Below are 20,922 nucleotides of genomic sequence, written 5' to 3'. Positions count from 1 at the left end.
CATAGATAACATAATAGAGATGGAAAATTGAAAAGGAATGAACTATAAAGGGCGAACTAATGATTTGAAAGAAACCACAACTATAAGTTATTAATTTCTGTGTGTCAGACAAACAACCAATTAACTATTCTCAAAATAAGTGCATTGCAATTGAGTAAAATGTTTGTTTATAAGTAGATTTTGACAGTAAAACAAACTTCCCGTCTCAATCATTGCATGCTTTTTTAAGGCAGAGGACACTTTAGGTAATTACTCAAAATATTTGTTGCATAAAACCTTTCTTGGTGACGAGTAATGGGGAGAGGTTGATGGTATAAAACATTGTAAGAAACGGCTCCCTCTGAAGTGCCATAGTTTTCGAGAAAGAAGTAATTTTCCACGAATTTGATTTCGAGACCTCAGAATTGAAACCTGAGGTCTCGAAATCAACCATCTAAACGCACACAACTTCGTGTGACAAGGGGGTTTCTTCTTTTATTGTTATCTCGCAACTTTGATGACCAATTGAGCTCAAATTTTCACAGGTTAGTTATTTTTATGCATATGTTGAGATACACCAACTGTGAAGACTAGTCTTTGACAATCACCAATAGTGTCCACTGCCTCTAAATCCATTGGGTTTTGGTATTCATCAATTGTGGTAAATCCTTGATACCACAAGTCATTATCTGTAATTATTACCAAGAGATTGAATTGTATGCTGATTTACTATAATTATCCTCTTTTACATTGTATTGTATAATTTGCCATTCAATAGTGACTGCTGCTTTTCAACAACCAGTCCTTTTAAAAATACATAGATTTAAACAGATAATTTTTTTAATAATATTAGTCAGTGTTGACCATAGAGTTATATATAAGAACTAGAGGGCGCACGAGTGATGTTTCGTGCACAAACGCCACGGGACCGCAAGATGACAAGCGCATCATTCTGCACCCGCGTTGAATATGAAACACACGTTTGAGGTTTTTTTTTATTGAACCCTCACGCGATGCGGTTTGTCCAACTTACAAAATGGCCGCACAAACACACGCTGTGAGATAGCTGTTTTGTCAACTTAGAAAATGGCCGCCTGCTCGCATACCGGGGCGCGTATATAGGCCATGCACGCTCTAGTTCTTATATATAACTCTATGGTGTTGACAAATTCACAATCCAAGATGGCGGCCGTCTTTTTAAAAGATGGCTGCCATTTTTCAAAATGGCTGCCATGTTAATGTTATGCCCTTTCCACAGTGACACCCAAAACCAAGATACAAATTTTTGGCCCAACCCTTTCCTCTGTTAGTACAGTCCTTTCATTATTTTAAACCATTTCCATTGACAGGTTTATATAAACTAATGTTTACATCAACGAAACAACTGAATTTAAAGACAAACAATCACATTGCCCATCTACAATCAATAAATAAATACATAAAAAGTGACAATTAAATCCAGCACCTTTTCCTTTTACCACACACTGTGTTCTCAAACTCAACAAGCCAAGCCAAGCCCTTCAGACAACAGTTTTGGTCCTGCCTTAAAACTTGCTGCGTGTTTGGATGTGACTTATGTACATCATAAAGTTTTTCCTTTTCAACAACCAATTTATCAAAATTATGTTAAACGGTACTAGAAAGTTGGAATCTTACTATGTGAAATTTCTGATAATCACAATTCACATTAGTTCCAATGAATAAAAATGTCATGCAAAAGGCATGCACACAATGGTTTTTAAATCACCATAATTAATACTCCGTCCCATCTTTAAATCATCCTAAAGTTGGGATTGGTTCCAAGTTGGGAGAGCCCAACTTGGAATGGGATTGGTTCCAACTACAGTTGGGAGAGCCCATGTTCTATAGTCATGATAGTTGGGTATGATCCCAACTACAGTTGGGACAGCCCAACTATACATGGGATTGCATGAAAGTGATGTACAAACCACTGTACATTTAAACGTGCAACGCTGCTAGTATTTGGAGGTCATGCGCACATTTATACGTATTTTTATGCAACAAAAACAGCTATCATCCAATACCTGCTTCCTTTTTCCTCAGTGAGGCTACTGTTTGAGGATGTGACATCAAATACAAGGGGTCTGTAAGCGGGCCTTAAAGCAATATTCGATCTTCTCAAGTTTCCCTCAGCTAACAACGCTGCGACTAGTTCCAACTCTAGTTGGAACAGTTAGAAAGTTGGGCACATTAATGCAGTTTATAACACACCAATCAGATACACTGAACCGACATGTGTTACACTTTCACCTTGAATAAACAAACCATTTCCTGCAAGTTTAGTTTCATCATTGTACCAACAGTTCAACGGTTTTGTAACAGTGTTTATTGTACAAGTAGAAAGCATGGCATGTGTTTTTTTTAGATCACTTTTCCGTGTCGCAACATTGTCAAATACTTTTGATTGGTTGTGAACTGTAGTGCAGACTAAGTGCATTCTTTTGAGGGGAAATGAGTACTTTAATAAAAGCTTCATGTCCATTTTGAAGTGAAATCTTAGTCGTCAGCAAAAATGCTATTTTCAATATATTCTTCATTAAGGTAACTTTTCTTATACTACGCACGCCCCCCCCCCAAAAAAAAAAATGCAACCCCTCCAAGAAAAAATTAAACTGAAGTATATATGATATTTCTCAGTAGGCCAACATAGGGCCTATAACTTGTATTCGTATAACTAAATAACTGAAAAGACCAAAGTGTGATACAAAAAAATCTTCAGAAAATACAATGGCACTAAAAAAAAAAAGGGGGAGAAATTAATTAATGTACGTTAACCGCAAAACTCATGTCCCTTACCCCCCACCCCCTTAAAAACAGGAAAGGAAATAAGGAACAGGACATTAAATATCAGGAAAGTGAGAGTGACTTGTTGCCCATAACAGATATTGTCTTGATTGGGGAGGCTGTTTTGTGTATTAGTCACCGGGCGGTAGAGGGCGCAACATTTACTAGGAGGGACTTGGCAAGTCTACGCATCTGGATCACAATAGGGCCCAATCTCATAGAGCTGCTAAGCACAAAAATTTGCTTAGCATGAAAATTCTTCCTTGGGATAACAGGATTACCAACCAAATTTCCATTTGTTGCATATTGCTTGTTACTGGTATTCAGCTGTTGTTTGCGTGACTTAAAATCATGTAGCAATTTGGTTGGTAATCCTGTTTTTATCAAGGAAGAAACTTCATGCTAAGCAAATTTGTGTGCTTAGCAGCTCTATATGATTAGGCCCTGATGTTTGTGTGATACAGACATCTCTTCTCCAGTCATTTGTGTTGCGCTATCGGTGAAAAGGTGAACAAAATGAGCAACGCCAATCAAAATTTGTATGTAGATGTGTCAATCCTCATGTCTTAAAATTTTGGGTTGGGTGGCTTACCGTACAATAATTCTTTTAAACTAGTACGATTTCTTCTGCTGTACCGTGGTGTGGTGTGCCACAAAACCAATTTCGATAACGAACAGTAATTTGAGAAAAGGACCACGTGATGATGCTACAATGTATGTGCATCATGTAAATTGTACATACGTACAATTTATGATGCACAGTGTTGTTTAAGTGTTTTCATTACGACACGGATACAATGGTTGCGTAACACAAGATTGAATAACATATATATCACAAAGATCAACAGACACAAACTAACTTAACACAAACAGGACGATGCAAGACATCACCATCTATGCATGAACTTAACTGATCAGTCAGAAGTTGATTTTTTTCTGATCATCAGTGGTTGATTATTCTGATTTGGCTTCATTATTATGACTTCATTAATTAATGTTTAAAAACTAAGCAAACTCAATGATTTGTTCAAACCACATAACTTTTAACGAACTGTGTGCACACTTAATTGCATTGTTACCCCAGGAATATATTAAGACAAAGAACTATTATAAAGAATTCGGTACGAATGTTGTTTGCACATGAAGTAGAAGTGCACAGCCACAATCATGGTTACACAGTTTGGGTAAGCTTGGGCGATATCGATTTATTTTATTCACGATATATCGCCCACATTATATCGCGATATATTCGATATAACCGCGATTAATTAAATTTGACATCATCAGTCTTCAAACTCCAAGTGAAAGTTGTAGAAGAGACAGTCAAAGCATTAGGTGTTCTAATGACCTATTCTTCTGGTTTTACTCCAAACCTATGGGGTACAAAATGTCTCAGCTAGCAATTACATCGTGATATTGCAATATTTAATCAATATTAATCGAAGCGATATATCGCGATATATCGATATTTCGATTAAAACCAAATCGAACCGATATCGAAATCGTTTCCAAATTAATATCGCGCTATTCGATAATAGCGTGATATCGCCCAAGCTTAATTTTGGGTGTCCATTTTATGAACAAAAGTTTACAAACCTCTGATGTAGCACTTACTTAATTCTTCTTATACATCAATTATTATCAATCGCTGTGTCGATGACGAATAACAAGTGCTTGAGTTTGTCGAATACAAGATCTTCAAAGATTTACTAAGAAATTTAACTGTTGTTCATACCTGTATGTTGTCATTGCGATAGGAAGTGTACCATTGATTGTGGCTATGCAGTGGGCCCAATTTCATAAAGTCTGTAAGCACAAAAACCTTGCTAAGCACAGAGAAGTGTTGCTTAAAGGCAGTGGACACTATTGGTAATTACTCAAAATAATTAATGGCATAAAACCTTAGTTGGTAACAAGTAATGGAGAGCTGTTGATAGTATAAAACTTTGTGAGAAACGGCTCCCTCTGAAGTAACGTAGTTTCGAGAAAGAAGTAATTTTCAACGAATTTGAATTCAAGACCTCAGATTTAGAGTTTGAGGTCTCGAAATCAAGCATCTGAAGGCACACAACTTTGTGTGACAAGGGTGTTTTTTTCTTTCCCTATTTTTTTTTGTTTTACTTTGATGACCAATTGAGCTCAAATTTTCACAGGTTTGTTAATGTATGCATCCTATACATGTATGTTGAGATACACCAAGTGAGAAGACTTTGTCTTTGACAATTACCAATAGTGTCCAGAGTCTTTAACAGAAACTGGCCAGCCAATGTTTACATTAACGAGACTGGTGCCCCACTCAATTTTTGCTTAGCGCAGAAATTTGTTTCAGCTTTATGAGATTGGGCCCAAAAGTGTTTTGTCGTGTTGGCACAGAGTGTTTGTGACTAGCGAGTCTCATACGTTGATAAGAGGGCTGCGTCCACTGGCTCCATACATGACGGGCAAGTAAAAGATCTCATTAACCAATCATCAATGCAGTTCTTGTGATACGTATGCATACATGGTAGGTAACGTAGACCGTCTCCCATCTGGAAATCCAACATACAAATAACACACCTGGCAACAAAACAAACAATTGAAAGAAATGAAGGTCATTTTGTTATCATGGTTACATAACATGTCGCAATGAGTGTCACAATAAAAGAAAAACGCTTCAACAAAGCTTTACTGTTTCTTAGACGTTTCCCCAGTTAAAAGAGCCTGTTAGCAGGGACCAATTTCATAGAGCCACTTCACAGGAAACATTGCTTTTATTTGAAATTGTCTGCTAAGCAGAAATGAGCAGGAAACTAGTCACAAATTGTACCTGGTAGCCTTATAACTGGTAGGTACATGTACATGAATCATTTTGTTGCGTTAAGCAACTTTATGTGCTTTTTAAGCAGCTACATGAAATTGGGCCCTGATGTTTTATGATAACGGAGCGGTCTTTAGCACAGTGTCTCTTTTATAACACTGACCTTACATGTTTGTAAACAAAGCAAAAGTCACTTTATCTTGTCGGCGGTTCTTGTACAAAGATCAGGAACACAACAGTATAAGTAAATTGTGGAACACTAACTTGCACTGTCAAATTTTGTGGAACGAAAAGTTGCTTACCAGTAGAAAGCTTAATAAAATGTGGCCTTATTAAATCTTGGCTAATGGCCATGTCACATGAGACAGTTTACTGCCAACCAGTTTTCACAACAACATTCACTATGTTAATTTCCCCACAATTGTCTTGTGGCCAGTAAGATACTAACAGAATGTGTGTTGTACTGCTGCCGAGTGTTTTTGCACATACATGTAATATAAATTCATTTTAAGTTAAAGACTCTGGACTCGGTAATTGTCAAAGACCAGTCTTCTCACTTGGTGTATCTCAACATTATATGCATAAAGTAACAAACCTGTGAAAGTTTGAGCTTGATTGGTCATCGAAGTTGCCAGATAATAATGAAAGAAAAAACACCCTTGTCAGACAAAGTTGTGTGCATTTAAATGGTTGATTTTGAGACCTCAAATTCTAAATCTGAGGTCTCTAAATCAAATTCGAGGAAAATTACTTGTTTCTCGAAAACGAAAACTATGTCACTTCAGAGGGAGCCATTTCTCACAATGTCTTATACCCGCCTGGTCAGGTGCTTTGTCAAGTAAGCAGTGCAATGATCTGGAAAGGGTGCAAAAACGCGCATGCAGAATTATTCTTGGCATTGACTACGTGCGCTATTCAGACGCTCTACAATTGTGCAATATTGAAACACTGGTATGCCGTCGTAACCACTTGTGCCAATCTTTTGCCAAAACTCTCCCTTCATCAGTCCTAAAGCGCCTGTTGCCACAGAGGTATGATAGTGGGTACCAACTTAGGAACTCCGGACTTCTGGGTCAGTTTAAATGCCGAACAGAGCGCTATAGAAAGAGCCCTCTCCCTCACCTCACACGCCTTTTTAATAATTGATTTGCAATATAATGCAGCTTTTTATGCGCCCTTTGACTTTGCCAACAATTTTTTTTTTTTTTTTTTTTTTTTTTTCCTTCTTTTTTTTTTTCCCGCAACTTTCAGAACAATTTATTTTATACATTGTAAATATTTGTCTCTCCTTAATCAATTATTTCTTAAATAATGTGAAAACGGGTGATTTTTCCTATGTTTTAATCTCTGTATATTTTCCTGTAATTCGACCTCCGGTCGCCATGGGAATTTGTTTTTAAAATAATAAACCAATTATGAATGAATGAATCAACCTCTCCCCATTACTCGTTACCAAGTAAGGTTTTATGCTTATCATTATTTTGAGTAATTACTAACCAATAGTGTCCACTGCCTTTACAATAACTCATCCTGGGATCACATACAGTCCTCTCTCGCTATAAACCACACATACTGGCCAATTTAATGACCTCTTTATAACAGGAACATTATTTAAGCGGACAGCAGAACAAAGAAACGCAGTACAAACTAAAAGTAGAGACTTATGTACTCTCTATTCACACAGAACATCTTTATCACTTACTCTCTAGCCTTCTTAGTGCCATCATGAAGTCCGGTTGGCAAGTGCTGTATAAGGCCTATCCTCTTAGCGATCTTCACCTGTTCCTCCTCTGTGAGTTGACTGACAGTACGTCTTTGATTTGGACTCAAGTGATACACTGGGGCTTCTTCCTGTTAATCCAATCACATGCGCATATATTAGGACACACATTAACATATGCGCATATATTAAGAAACAAATTAACATAAAGGTACAAGTACAGTATGCTTTAGGCAAAGGAAGGTTCCCCTTGATGATTTCGCACTATTTATCCAATCACATGTGCATAGATTAAGACACACATTAACATATGTGCATAGATTAAGAAACAAATTAACATAAAAGTACAAGTGCAGGATGCTTTAGGCAAGGAAGGTTCCCTTTGATGATTTTGCTCCTAGTCAAACTTCCGCTTGCAGAAGATTTTGTTGTAGTTCCCGACCTCCGACAAATTGTAGCAATGTTTCAGAAGATTTCACTTTGACCTTGGACAGTCTAACGTGTTGTCTTTTAAAAAACACAATTTGTAATAATATTTTACAACCATGCTACAAAAAAGGAAAGAACCCCTAGAATTTTGGTCTAAAACATGCTGAATTAACAAGGTCTGTGGTGTTTATTTTGGCTCGAAAAGGCCAATCTTGAGCATTCTACATGTTTTTATTCTGGAAGTTTTTGTTTTGTTTTTTTCAAGGCGAATTGGCCACAGTTCTTGCACGAAAAATTTAGTTGTACCCTTGGTGTTTGACAGTAGTGAGGATTGAAGCTTCCAACTCACAATGTATGAAATGTCTTTCAGCTTTCAGCTAGCATTCAGGTAAAAAATGGTTTTGAAACAACTTGTAATAGTTATTATTTGGATTGAACATTGATTTGTGTAAACACTGTATACTCCTGCAGGCCTGTATGCTTCGTTTTTGAAAGGGCAAGGGCACCAAGGCATTTTCTCTTTGGTAAAGGGCACCCTATGAGGAAATTGTAAATTTCTACTGGAGCATTTCAAGGGCACCAAGGCAATGGCAAGGGGCAACGGAAGCAATCGCCTCCGTTGCCTCCGTGAAGTATCAGGCCTGCTCCTGACTTACAATTTTGTAATTTTGTTTCAGTTTGTACAGAATGAGCCTTCATGATAAGACTCTGCTTGCCCTGGCATGCTGTGCAAACAGAGATAGACATCCTACCACCAGCCAGCTGGGGCAGGGCGATCTCCATCAGGGGTATTTCCTGTATGAGAAAGTGCAGCCTCAGCTCAGTCCATAGTGCTTGGACTTAGGAGTTGGAAGGCTAAAAAGTAGTGAGTAATAGTTTGTTTTGTTTACACAATCTGCAACACACACACGAGCCTTGAGTGTTGAGCTATACAAAGCTCCATGGTGAGAGTTACTGCTAATGAAAAACGATGAAACTAAACAAGGGTCCAGATCCTTTGGGGTATATTGAAATGATGGCATATTTACCTTTTGATTGCTTTTTCAATTTTCGTTTCAGTCGGTAACTAGTTTGATCCTTGTCTTACTAACAATAACAATTGACATGTATCTGTACAGGTTAATGTTTTTTTAATAATTTTTACTCAGGTTGTTATTTTCTCTACAATTAAATTTCCTTACAAATCAGTTTTCCTATGTTTTGCTTAGCTTTTGACTAGCACCAGTTGTTCAGTGCCCTATCTAGAGCTCCTCCATGGCTAGATCTAGCGTGCCTACTTTTCACCCCTACTTTGATTTAAGGTGCTATAGTATAAGTTTTGGTAAATAACTATTGAATAAACTCATCTGCTGAACATGGAGTGCAATGCCAATGCAAGGAGCTTTTTGAAACGGTATCTTCAAACATATACTATAGACTTTGACTTTCTACGTTTACAATGGTTTTACTCAGCAGGAGCCATAAGTTTTGACATAAATCTAAGGGTGGTTGATTAGTACGTGCTCAAGCAGTAGAAATGGGTATTCGTATAAATACAATAGAACTTAGAAGTTTATCAAACAAAGAGCCAGACTTAATTTATTTGGAGAAAATACAACATTAAATTCTATTTACCCAGCAGGATTGTAAAAAAACTAAATTTGGACAAAACTTCAAGTTCAAGATTGAAATGTTCTCATCAGCCCTGAACACAACAAAGTTACATGAATCAGCTGTTCAGACATGTATTTTTATTGTCATGATTGTTAGCCAACCATCCATTGAGGTAGAAACCAACCAAGTCAAACACACCCAAAAAGGTTTTTTTATTTTATTATGCAGACTCATCATGTTTACTTTAGTTGTTACACCACATTCATACACAAAACACGCTATACCTCCATGACTATACAAACCTAGTACACTGAAATGGGTTATTTCCGTCCCGATTGTGTGTATAGCCTTTGTTTATCAACTCATGTATAGTCTTTGTTATCGTTTTTTACCTGATACGGTGGTGGGGGTCCGAGACGATCCGAGACATGGTCCGATTCTTCGTGTAGTAAAGACAGATCATCGGCCGCATGGCCAGTCAAACAGTTCCCCATACTAACCGAGTCCCCCTGGAAAAGGAAATAACTGACTCTGTTGTTCTCCTACTCTACATAACTGACGACGTACGAGGAACAAACATTATTTTTCTCTCCGCGAAACAGAAAAATGGCGATAACATTAGTTCTCCTATCGTCACTGTTGTTACTGCATGCACTATCTCACATCACAATAACACAACCGCTGCACACCATTTTGTGTTGAACAGTGCGCACACATAAATAGTTCAGTAGATGTACACAAATTCATAAATAAATAGTCAAATTGAGTAATTTTTTATTTAGAATTTACGATACAATGTTATTTGTGATTAGTGGTTGTGGAATTTCATTCTAAATTATAGATTATTTGGGTGTTTTTAAGATAGACTATCACTCCGCGGTGCAATCCCGCTAGTCATCAATACGTCACTAAAATTATTGTAAACAGTACACTTTTACCGAGTGGTGGCGCTATATATAAATAGCGGTTTGTTTATTATTGTTCGGCAGGGTGCGCCATGCCACTGAGAGAGATCAGTGGGGTGAACAGGCGCATACATAACCTTTTTGTTCATGGGACCACAACAAGTGGAATACAAATAATAACTTATCGTAGCTAGGTAGTATCTCAGTTTTTATGTGAAGACTGAAAACCGTAGGTTTTTTTAATACTTAATCTGCCAAATTTTTAGCATTATTTTTTTTGGCAGGTCAGCTCAGCCGTTGATTTTGCTAGTTACCTCAAGTGCCATAAAATTACCAATCCATGATGTCATTAGGCTTGCCCGGTGGCTTGCAAGCCAAATCTATAATCAAGTCTCTCGAATTAAAGTTTGAGCACATAAGCCAAGTTTGTTATAACCGATCATAAACAATTATAAACACAAAACAATAGCTGTTCCGACTGGATCGGAACAGCTAATTAATTGTTTTTTTTTTTTTTTTTTGAAATGGTGTTTCTGTCTAGTAAACTATAAGATATGACTTTCGGACTAAAATTGTTAAACAATTGATTTGCCAAAGACTATTAGCTTTGTGAATTATATGCTGTCCCAACTGTAATGGTGACATAGTGTGGTTATATTGAAGATTGCATCACTTCTATATGCAGCGATCATTGTATGAGTGCTATAGCGTCGAAACTAGCCTGGTAACATTAAAGGAACACGTTGCCTTGGATCGGACGAGTTGGTCTATAAGAGCATTTGAAACCGTTTGTTATGAAATGCATATGGTTAGAAGGATGTTTTAAAAGTAGAATATAATGATCCAAACAAGTATCACCGCCCGGACACTGCTGCATAATGCAATTGTGTCCGCCCCCGTGCAAAACCGTCCTTGCAGTAAATTAAACGTCCTTGGTCGACGCAACACGTTCGCCCCCTTTTTTTACAAGCTAAGTCACGAATGACATGGGAAATGTTGGGCCGTTGGGTATTCGCTGCAATCATAAACTGCGTGAATATTTTTGGTGCATATTATACGTACATGTAGGTTCAGTGCATGCACGCTTGCTTATACCGCGCACCTGTACATCCATCATCTCCGCAGGACGGTTTTTGCATGGCCTCGGACACGATTGCATATGCAAAAGTGTCCGGGGCGGAGAGTATTGCATGGTGGACACAATTGCACCTTACACCAGACAATACGAGGGGCAACAATAGGTAGATTCAGACTTGATATCGAAGTGGGCTGGTCTTTCCCCCAAATCAGTGCATTGGGAAGCAAATCAACCCTAGATAAATTACACAATGCAGGCTCAAGCATGCACCTATAATTCGATAAATTTAATGTTTACTTAAAGGCCTATGATTTACTGCACGAAGTGTAGTATTACTGTGTAATCCGGTCCTGACACTGTACAGTTGTGAACTTTAATACATTCGAGTCAGCCTTGCGTATACACATCTTATACAGTTTTGTTAAGATGACCAAATCAACATTTCCTTAAAGGCTTACTGTCGGTAAAATGTCAAAGACATTCGCGATTTCAGTATTCTCGATTTCCAACATTCGATAAATAAAAAATTACTCCTTTCTCGAAAACTATGGCACTTCAGAGGGAGCCGTTTCTCATGATGTTTTATACCATCAACCTCTCCCCATTGCTCGTCACCAAGAAAGGTTTTATATGCTAATAATTATTTTGAGTAATTACCAATAGTGTCCACTGCCTTTAAGTGGGAGTAATATTAACTACAGCGGTCGAAACATGTAAACAAAATAATAATCCATAAATCCACGACTGTTTACTCTGCCAAATAATTCGCTGACAGGCATATATATATACTATAAGCTGATTATTGTCGACGGTGAACTTTAGTCCACCTATCAAAAGGTAAATATGTCTTGACGTACCCGGACATTGTGTGTAACCATTGAAACGTTGTAATAACCTCCGCTGCGTTCTGTGCCTGAGGTGAACTCCACAATCATTTTCATGCCCGTTACTTTTATTGAACGATTGGTTGTTTAACCGTTGGGGGAAAGGTACAGGGTCATATACAATTATTTATATACCAGCAGAACATCAAGATGGAACTTACTGATGTCGAATATATGGACGAACTTTGTTGTGGGATTGAGAATAAACTGGGTGCCTCTGTCCCGCATTGCCTTATGCGCCCGATGCTCGATAACTTCAACGCGCCACCGACATATACGTCGTCCAGTGGCGGTCTAAGTTTGAATCGAACACCACCGGGATCAGTTGAGATGCTAGCTGCATCTCAACGGTGCAGTACCCCCGAGGTACACCAGCGAAAACATGATGACAAGATGGCGACGGGATTGAAGGAAGAAGACATGCATGGAACTTCTCCCACTGATGACGTCACACTGAGGCATTTGTCTCCCGTAAAACAACTCGTTGTCAAACACGACAAGCTGCAGGAAAGTTGCCACAAACTCAAGACCTCTATGGTAAGTTTTTCTATTAATAAATATTTTGTGACAATGACTAGACTTAATATTTTAATGGCCAAACGAAGCCTCCCCATTAGGCCAATAAGTTAGGCCAACATAATTGCAAATTATGTGTTTTATATTGGTTGTACTTTGCCTTAACAGAAACAAGTAATTAATGTTTGACAATCAAGTGCCAGTTAGACTCGTTGAAAAGATTCCTTATTTAACGAGAATTACCAAAATAAAAACTACATAAACACATAATTACCCAACGAAATGACACAACACAGGCAGTCATAAAAGCGGAGAGTTCCGTGTGCTCTCAATCCCATAAGCAAGTTCCGAGTCGGAATTGACCTGGATCCGGGTTCCCCGTTTGGCCTGAACCATTTCTGGGTCGTCAGTTTAACTTGGAATCTGTGTAAGTTATGGCACAGAATTTGGTCATAATAAGCAGTTTCAGAGTAAAACAAAAAGTAGTTTTGCTACTTTCCGGGTCACTTGACCCGGAAATTTGTCCGCCCCCTGGGACCCAGAATCCATGTCCACTATGACTCGGAAGTAGTCATAGTGATGACGTGCTCTTGGACCCACCTGTCTATACTCTAGAATCGTGATCTTCCCGAGTTATTAAGCTCTGGGTCCAATTTGCTTAACAGTTTTATGCTTAGCAGAGATGAGCAGGAAACCAGTCCACTCTGTACATGAGACATGGTATTTTGGCTGGTAACCCTGGTATGGTAAGCGTAAATATGATGGCTTAAGGCTACTTATTTTAAGCAGCTCTTTGTAATTGGGCCCTGGTTTGCCAGATCGGGTGACAGGTTTAGTGATGTTTCGAACAAACCGCGGTAATTATTATTTATCTCTTCTATTTTTAATATTTCTAGAGTGCACTGAGGGCTGTAGACTTGGGCTTGTTGAAACATTTCCTCACAATTTACGATGCCATTGAAGAGCTACGCTGGATGAGTGAATCATATGACATGAGTGATTCGTGTGAATCAATAAATTCATCCATGTGCGAGTCCATCGAGCAAATACACGAGAAGTGGATGTCAGAGCGCCGCCAGTGGCAGTCTGCGTCCAGTCGAGATCTATCAAGTTGGAGAGATGACCCCCGTAGTAACTTATCCCGTACCAACATGGGGAGATTGAATAGTGTTGGGGCGAGCATGCAGCCGCACGCGAACGGTCAGCAGACCAGCCGTGAGTACGGTCTGCCGAGCTTGCAGAATACCCTTTGGAGGTCTCCTCAAACAGAGATGAATAGTAGTTTCCCGCAGCTCCTGACAGGGGGAAGTTGTGACTTTGAGAGGCAGCGTCGTTCCAGCGTTGACCATATCCCCAAAGAAGCACCCCAGTCGACGCCGTCACCAGGCACCTTAAGAAAACGACGAAGTTCGTCCGGAGCCCTAGAAGCAGGAATCACGGAGAAAAATGAAAAAGAAGGATCGGAGATGACTGCTGATCAACATGCTAAAAAGATAGCCAGGCTCCACCATTCCAAAAGTTCTCCTGCATTCGACCCGCGGTATGATGCAATTCAAGTGACTAATACAGCAGTGATTTAAGTTTGTTTTATTGCTGTGAATCTGAAGCTGCGTTTAGATTATAATACGAATAGACATTACTGCAGCTTAGACTCTTGGACAATTTTAAGTTCAGGGTATAGTGAGATGTTCGTCAAAGGCTGTCCTTTGATGGCAGTGGAAGACTCTGAAACGCTAGGTGGCAGCAGACTTATTAATTATATAGAATGCGTTCGATTAGCGTTGAAGTCACTTGTGGGGCTCACCTGTGTCAGCCTTGAAGGGATGCTGCAGTGAACTCAAATAAAATATTTTGCTGTCATTTATTTCTGATATATGTATTGAACATCAATAAAATGTGTTTTTTTTATTCCCGACATATCTGACTTGCGTAATTGGCGAATAAGTCATGCCCCCCTCCCTTTGTGGATTGTTACCGCCCACCTACCATCGACGTCACGTCGGGAATTCAAACATAATCGTTGGCAAAAAGAGTCTGGTCCCTAACTACACGCGCATAGGTACCAGGCCACACAGTGAACACGTCTCTATATGCACACAGCCAGGCTCGGGTTACCGACATGACGTCACCTTTATGCAAATGAAGGCTCCCTTTTAGGAGCGGGGTGGGTTTAACCATTTTTAAAATACCTGCGCATTTAATAACAAATATAAAAAAAGTCTTCAGGTTTAAAAAGTCGTGTTTAATCGTTTAAATAAATTTTTAAAAACACTGCAGCCTACCTTATACATTATTTTGACTTGCTGCTCATAGAATTGCCGTGACCCCATGTTGACCTTTACTTTCACGTCAACCGGAAGTGGGGCCGTATATCAAGAACTGCACAACGATTTTCAATTTGTTTTCAGTTATAGACTCCTCGGTCATTGAAGCACATAATCCAAGAAAAACAACACGGAGCAGCTTTGTGTTTGTTCACAACGCCCAATGTCTAGTATTGTTATTATTATAATTACAACATCAGTTGATACAATGCCGTGAAACCAGATGTCGAAACAAGTGACAACGATTAAGGACACAGTCATAATACTATCCACACCATTTCATGCAATTTGTTTATAAATTTCGCAAAACAAAAAGCACATACCAAAATGTAATTTGTATACTAATTATGAACAATTAAACGTAAAATAAATTATTAAACTGCGGACGATGTCAATATCAAAGGATTCCACATTCCAGGAACATCGATTTAGGATTACCACTTTTCAGAGAGTTCGGTTCTTCAGTCATCACTGATCGACGGCGCCGGCTCGCTTCTGAAGTGAATCAGAAAGAGATAAAGATACATAAGTCATTAATAATTGGGTCGGGCAGGGGTCCCAAAACGAATTTCGGACTGTGCCCTTGCATGTCCTTTTAATATACGACTTTTGGTATAATACAAAACACTGACATCAAATGTTTGATACCTTGTGGTCCATAGAACGGTTGCACGAGCCACTCTGCATCGTCACTAGATGCAAAACCGACTTCAATCTCGTCTTCTGGCTCGAAGGATTTACTCCAGAGCTCTTCATTATTGAAAGAGATCACGACACTAACTTGATGGAATCCTTGAAGCACATGCTATGTTGACCATAGTTGAAACCGGCTGTAGGTTTGGTACCACTGATGGGACCACTGTCAGTCGTTTCACCATCGACCATATCTTAAAGAGAGGTGAATGCAGTGAAAGACTTTGTAATATTATCTTTGCTACTTCATTTAACTTTGTTCAATTCAAGTACACATTATTTCCATACTTCCGTAAACAAAAATATCGACACGTATGGAGCGTCACTGTGTGACGGACATGACCGTGCGCTATATTATAAGAAGTCACAATTATTATTATTATTATTATTATTATTATTATTATTTATTATTATACCATTTTAATGCTGACTAAAAGTAGCAGTAACCAGGATCATTGTAATGTACAATGGGGCTGTTTCATAAAAAGAGCAATGCTTTCACATGCAAAGGGCGCACTTCATAAAGCCAGACATGCCAAGTCCAGAGGCCACACAACCATACACAAGTCAATGGGAAACTACACAACTAGTATACACATGTCAATGGGAAACTAGACAACCATACACAAGTCAATGGGAAACTACACAACCATACACAAGTCAATGGGAAACTACACAACCATACACAAGTCAATGGGAAACTACACAACCATACACAAGTCAATGGGAAACTACACAACCATACACAAGTCAATGGGAAACTACACAACCATACACAATGTCAATAGGAAACTACACAACCATACACCAGTCAATGGGAAACTACACAACCATACACAAGTCAATGGGAAACTACACAACCATACACAAGTCAGTGGGACACTACACAACCATACACAATGTCAATGGGAAACTACACAACCACACACAAGTCAATGGAAAACTACACAACCATACACAAGTCAATGGGACACTTCACAACCATACACCAGTCAATGGGAATTGACACAACCATACACCAGTCAATGGGAAACTATACAACCATACACAAGTCAACGGGAAACTACACAACCATACACAAGTCAATGGGAATATACACAAAAAGCGTGCGCCACTCTCAAACCGGAACCCGTTAAAGACAGTGGTAACTGCCAAAGACCAGTCTTCTCACTTGGTGTATCTTAACATATTATGCATATAATAACAAACCTGTGAACATTTGAGCTTGATTGGTAGTCGGAGTTGCGATATAACTATTAAAAAAACACCCTTGTCACACGAAGTTGTGTGCTTTCAGATGCTTGATTTTGAGACCTCAAGTTCTAAACTTAAGGTCTCGAAATTAAATTCGTGGAAAATTATCTGTTTCTCGAAAACTATGTTACTTCAGAGGGAGTCACTTTTCTCAAAATGTTTTATACCACCAACCTCTCCCCATTACTTGTTACCAATGAAGTTTTGTGCCAATAATTATTTTGAGTAATTACCAATAGTGTCCTCTGCCTTTTTTTTTTTAAATTTTTATGATAAAAAAAAAATTAGAAAATTAATTGTGGCGAAAAAGTGTGCCAAAATGCATCAAAACCTCTTCAGAGTAATTACAACTAACATGAGGTACACAGAATATGTTGATGGTTAATGACGTCACAACCATACACAAGTCAATTGGAAACTACACAACCATACACAAGTCAATGGGAAACTACACAACCATACACAAGTCAATGGGAAACTACACAACCATACACAAGTCAATGGGAAACTACACAACCATACACAAGTCAATGGGAAACTACACAACCATACACAAGTCGATGGGACACTTCACAACCATACACAAGTCAATGGGAAACTACACAACCATACACAAGTCAATGGGAAACTACACAACCATGCACATGTCAATGGGAAACTATCTTAACATTATTATGCATATAATAACAAACCTGTGAAAATTTGAGCTTGATTGGTAGTCGGAGTTGCGATATAACTATACAGAAAAAAACACCTTTGTCACACGAAGTTGTGTGCTTTCAGATGCTTGATTTTGAGACCTCAAGTTCTCAACTTAAGGTCTCGAAATTAAATTCGTGGAAAATAACCTCTTTCTCGAAAACTATGTTACTTCAGAGGGAGTCACTTTTCTCAAAATGTTTTAAACCATCAACCTCTCCCCATTACTTGTTACCAATGAAGTTTTGTGCCAATAAATATTTTGAGTAATTACCAATAGTGTCCTCTGCCTTTTTGTTTTATTTTTTTTTATAATAAAAAAAAATCAGAAATTTAATTGTGGACAAAACGTGTGCCAAAATGCATCAAAAACCTCTTCAGAGTAATTACAACTAACATGAGGTACACAGAATATGTTGATGGTTAATGACTACACAACCATACACAAGTCAATTGGAAACAACACAACCATACACAAGTCAATAGGACACTTCACAACCATACACAAGTCAATGGGAAACTACACAACCATACACAAGTCAATGGGAAACTATACAACCATACACAAGTCAGTGGGAAACTACACAACCATACACAAGTCAGTGGGAAACTACACAACCATACACAAAAAGCGTGCGCCACTCTCAAACCGGAACCCGTTAAAGACAGTGGTAACTGCCAAAGACCAGTCTTCTCACTTGGTGTATTTTAACATTATTACGCATATAATAACAAACCTGTGAAAATTTTAGCTTGATTGGTAGTCGGAGTTGCGATATAACTATACAGAAAAAACACCCTTGTCACACGAAGTTGTGTGCTTTCAGATGCTTGATTTTGAGACCTCAAGTTCTAAACTTAAGGTCTCGAAATTAAATTCGTGGAAATAAACCTCTTTCTCGAAAACTATGTTACTTCAGAAGGAGTCGCTTTTCTCAAACTGCTTTATACCATCAACCTCTCCCCATTAATCGTTACCAATAAAGTTTCATGCCAATAACTATTTTGAGTAGTTACCAAACGTGTCCTCTGCCTTTTTTTTTATAATAAAAAAAAATCAGAAATTTAATTGTGGACAAAACGTGTGCCAAAATGCATCAAAAACCTCTTCAGAGTAATTAAAACTAACATGAGGTACTTAGAATATGTTTATAGTTAATGACTACACAACCATACACAAGTCAATTGGAAACTACACAACCATGCACATGTCAATGGGAAACTACACAACCATACACAAGTCAATGGGAAACTACACAACCATACACAACTCAATGGGAAACTACACAACCATACACAAGTCAATGGGAAACTACACAACCATACACAAGTCAAAAGGACACTTCACAACCATACACAAGTCAATGGGAAACTACACAACCATACACAAGTCAGTGGGAAACTACACAACCATACACAAAAAGCGTGCGCCACTCTCAAACCGGAACCCGTTAAAGACAGTGGTAACTGCCAAAGACCAGTCTTCTCACTTGGTGTATTTTAACATTATTACGCATATAATAACAAACCTGTGAAAATTTTAGCTTGATTGGTAGTCGGAGTTGCGATATAACTATACAGAAAAAACACCCTTGTCACACGAAGTTGTGTGCTTTCAGATGCTTGATTTTGAGACCTCAAGTTCTAAACTTAAGGTCTCGAAATTAAATTCGTGGAAAATAACCTCTTTCTCGAAAACTATGTTACTTCAGAGGGAGTCACTTTTCTCAAAATGTTTTAAACCATCAACCTCTCCCCATTACTTGTTACCAATGAAGTTTTGTGCCAATAAATATTTTGAGTAATTACCAATAGTGTCCTCTGCCTTTTTGTTTTATTTTTTTTTATAATAAAAAAAAATCAGAAATTTAATTGTGGACAAAACGTGTGCCAAAATGCATCAAAAACCTCTTCAGAGTAATTACAACTAACATGAGGTACACAGAATATGTTGATGGTTAATGACTACACAACCATACACAAGTCAATTGGAAACAACACAACCATACACAAGTCAATAGGACACTTCACAACCATACACAAGTCAATGGGAAACTACACAACCATACACAAGTCAATGGGAAACTATACAACCATACACAAGTCAGTGGGAAACTACACAACCATACACAAGTCAGTGGGAAACTACACAACCATACACAAAAAGCGTGCGCCACTCTCAAACCGGAACCCGTTAAAGACAGTGGTAACTGCCAAAGACCAGTCTTCTCACTTGGTGTATTTTAACATTATTACGCATATAATAACAAACCTGTGAAAATTTTGGCTCGATTGGTAGTCGGAGTTGCGACATAACTATACAGAAAAAAACACCTTTGTTACACGAAGTTGTGTGCTTTCAGATGCTTGATTTTGAGACCTCAAGTTCTAAACTTAAGGTCTCGAAATTAAATTCGTGGAAAATAACCTCTTTCTCGAAAACTATGTTACTTCAGAGGGAGTCGCTTTTCTCAAACTGCTTTATACCATCAACCTCTCCCCATTACTCGTTACCAATAAAGTTTAATGCCAATAATTATTTTGAGTAGTTACCAAACGTGTCCTCTGCCCTTTTTTTTATAATAAAAAAAAATCAGAAATTTAATTGTGGACAAAAAAGTGTGCCAAAATGCATCAAAAACCTCTTCAGAGTAATTAAAACTAACATGAGGTACTTAGAATATGTTTATAGTTAATGACTACACAACCATACACAAGTCAATTGGAAACTACACAACCATGCACATGTCAATGGGAAACTACACAACCATACACAACTCAATGGGAAACTACACAACCATACACAAGTCAATGGGAAACTACACAACCATACACAAGTCAATAGGACACTTCACAACCATACACAAGTCAATGGGAAACTACACAACCATACACAAGTCAATGGGAAACTATACAACTATACACAAGTCAGTGGGAAACTACACAACCATACACAAGTCAGTGGGAAACTACACAACCATGCACAAGTCAGTGGGAAACTACACAACCATACACAAAAAGCGTGCGCCACTCTCAAACCGGAACCCGTTAAAGACAGTGGTAACTGCCAAAGACCAGTCTTCTCACTTGGTGTATCTTAACATTATTACGCATATAATAACAAACCTGTGAAAATTTTAGCTTGATTGGTAGTCGGAGTTTCGACATAACTATAAAGAAAAAAACACCTTTGTCACACGAAGTTGTGTGCTTTCAGATGCTTGATTTTGAGACCTCAAGTTCTAA

General features: G+C 38.3%; 2 protein-coding genes across 2 annotated transcripts; one reads left to right on the top strand and one right to left on the bottom strand.

The window, feature by feature from the left end:
* Positions 1-1,451: 1,451 nt before the first annotated feature.
* On the bottom strand, positions 1,452-10,000 carry LOC139945954 (RING finger protein 11-like). Its single transcript, XM_071943493.1, has 3 exons — positions 9,716-10,000; positions 7,284-7,432; positions 1,452-5,340 (listed from the first exon to the last, which is right to left on the bottom strand). Exons 1-3 carry the CDS (start codon positions 9,815-9,817, stop codon positions 5,169-5,171), a joined length of 423 nt encoding a protein of 140 aa, XP_071799594.1. The 5' UTR covers positions 9,818-10,000; the 3' UTR covers positions 1,452-5,168.
* Positions 10,001-12,207: 2,207 nt separating this feature from the next.
* LOC139946580 (uncharacterized) lies at positions 12,208-16,502 on the top strand. The gene is made up of 2 exons (XM_071944274.1): positions 12,208-12,727; positions 13,603-16,502. The coding sequence occupies exons 1-2, from the start codon at positions 12,341-12,343 to the stop codon at positions 14,284-14,286; spliced, it is 1,071 nt and encodes a 356-aa protein (XP_071800375.1). The 5' UTR covers positions 12,208-12,340; the 3' UTR covers positions 14,287-16,502.
* Positions 16,503-20,922: the final 4,420 nt, after the last annotated feature.

The sequence above is a fragment of the Asterias amurensis genome, chromosome 13, assembly GCF_032118995.1.
Source record: "Asterias amurensis chromosome 13, ASM3211899v1".
NCBI classification, from domain to species: Eukaryota; Metazoa; Echinodermata; class Asteroidea; order Forcipulatida; family Asteriidae; genus Asterias; species Asterias amurensis.
This window is presented reverse-complemented; position numbering and strand designations above follow the sequence as displayed.

Bases quoted from the DNA above. Each gene is read 5' to 3' on its own strand.
- LOC139945954 (XM_071943493.1), bottom strand. From the start codon at position 9,817: ATGGGGAACTGTTTGACTGGCCATGCGGCCGATGATCTGTCTTTACTA. The intron at 7,433-9,715 runs GTAAAAAACGAT...TTGGATTAACAG, and splicing joins GACCCCCACCACCGTATCAG to GAAGAAGCCCCAGTGTATCA. The intron at 5,341-7,283 runs GTAAGTGATAAA...TTTTGTTGCCAG, and splicing joins GGCACTAAGAAGGCTAGAGA to GTGTGTTATTTGTATGTTGG.
- LOC139946580 (XM_071944274.1), top strand. From the start codon at position 12,341: ATGGAACTTACTGATGTCGAATATATGGACGAACTTTGTTGTGGGATT. The intron at 12,728-13,602 runs GTAAGTTTTTCT...TAATATTTCTAG, and splicing joins ACAAACTCAAGACCTCTATG to AGTGCACTGAGGGCTGTAGA.